The following is a 1,263-nucleotide window of genomic DNA, read 5'->3' as shown; positions in this document are numbered from 1 at the left end:
TATGTAATAAGACTGTTTTATAACAATGTATATGTATTTAATCAACAATGGTTAGATTGATACTATTTTAGATAACCATTTTACTCTAAGACTCTAAAGTTACACATGAAAACAGTTCCTTTATATGTTTGGTATAATCTACAAAAAGATTATGGATTTAATTGATAACCTGTTACTGTTGAAATTCTCAACTCAAATACTTCCCTGTAATTTTGTTTAGTTAGTACTTACAGAAATTATATTTTTAAACTCTTCTATCTGTCATCAACCAGTCTATCTATTTATCTATCTATCTATCTATCTATCTATCTATCTATCTATCTATCTATCTATCTATTTATCTACCAATCACCTATAAAGTATCTATATCTATAAGCCAGATATCTCGATGAATAGGACATGTGATTAAATTCTACTTTGCAAAATTTCATGCCAAATACCCCTGAATTTTTCTCTCCACACTAGCATCTAATTACTTGTTCTGGTTAACTTACTGTAAAATTTCTTTGAAATCAAGATCTTTTCTATAGAAGATACTCAACTACTATGCTGACATTTTCATTCCACTTGTTTTTGTTTCTAAAAAGAGTGTTTTCAAACTGACAGTTTCCCACTTACAGAATAAATGCAACACATAGGATTTCCTAGAAAGTCCCAGGGCAATCACCATTCCTTTGAGAAGTTTCTATTCCTGTTACATGTTAATAAAGACAATATGGTTTGAAAATATCTTCCTATCCTTTTCCTTAACACTTGAGATAAGTAATATCTGTTATATCCTCTACTGTAAAATCACCAGAAAATATTGTAATGAAATAGTTTTCAATTTCAAGGATTTCTATAATCCTTGCCGAAGAGCATTTTATAGAATTAGATTTTATTTATTACGCTAGATTATATTATAAAAGGTCAAATCCCCAATATTAATAACTAATATCATCAGCTACTTGAACAACAATGTAAAGGAGAAGACTGAGCTATGACTTTATCCATCTTTACATATTACATGGAGCTCACAGCTCTACTCATCCAGAGCACTGGACACTGAAGTGTTGTTCAGCTCACTGTTCACAGAAGCTGAGGTCAGCTGGATGCTCCTGTCAACAGTGGGGACTCTTCCACCAACAGTTTCATCAGTGTTCCTCTTTGGCCTCAGCAAGATAATGAAGCACTTGGGAAGAAATAGACAGCCTAACAAACCATAGCTGGATGCCAAAATAGCAAAGATTTCCACAGCCACTTTGAATTTGCCTTTAGTGCTCA

At 32.3% G+C, this 1,263-nt stretch overlaps 1 protein-coding gene across 1 annotated transcript in view; it reads right to left on the bottom strand.

Moving 5' to 3' along the window:
* Window positions 1-1,021: 1,021 nt before the first annotated feature.
* LOC110315158 (vomeronasal type-2 receptor 1-like) overlaps window positions 1,022-1,263 on the bottom strand; it is a gene marked incomplete at its 5' end in the record, with an annotated part of 7,927 nt that continues 7,685 nt past the window's right edge. Inside the window, one exon of the mRNA XM_021189286.1 lies at window positions 1,022-1,257. Coding sequence (XP_021044945.1) covers window positions 1,022-1,257 — 236 coding nt within the window. The remainder of the gene's footprint in view (window positions 1,258-1,263) is intronic.

The sequence above is a fragment of the Mus pahari genome, unplaced genomic scaffold (genome assembly GCF_900095145.1).
Source record: "Mus pahari unplaced genomic scaffold, PAHARI_EIJ_v1.1 scaffold_13537_1, whole genome shotgun sequence".
NCBI lineage: Eukaryota > Metazoa > Chordata > Mammalia > Rodentia > Muridae > Mus > Mus pahari.
This window is presented reverse-complemented; position numbering and strand designations above follow the sequence as displayed.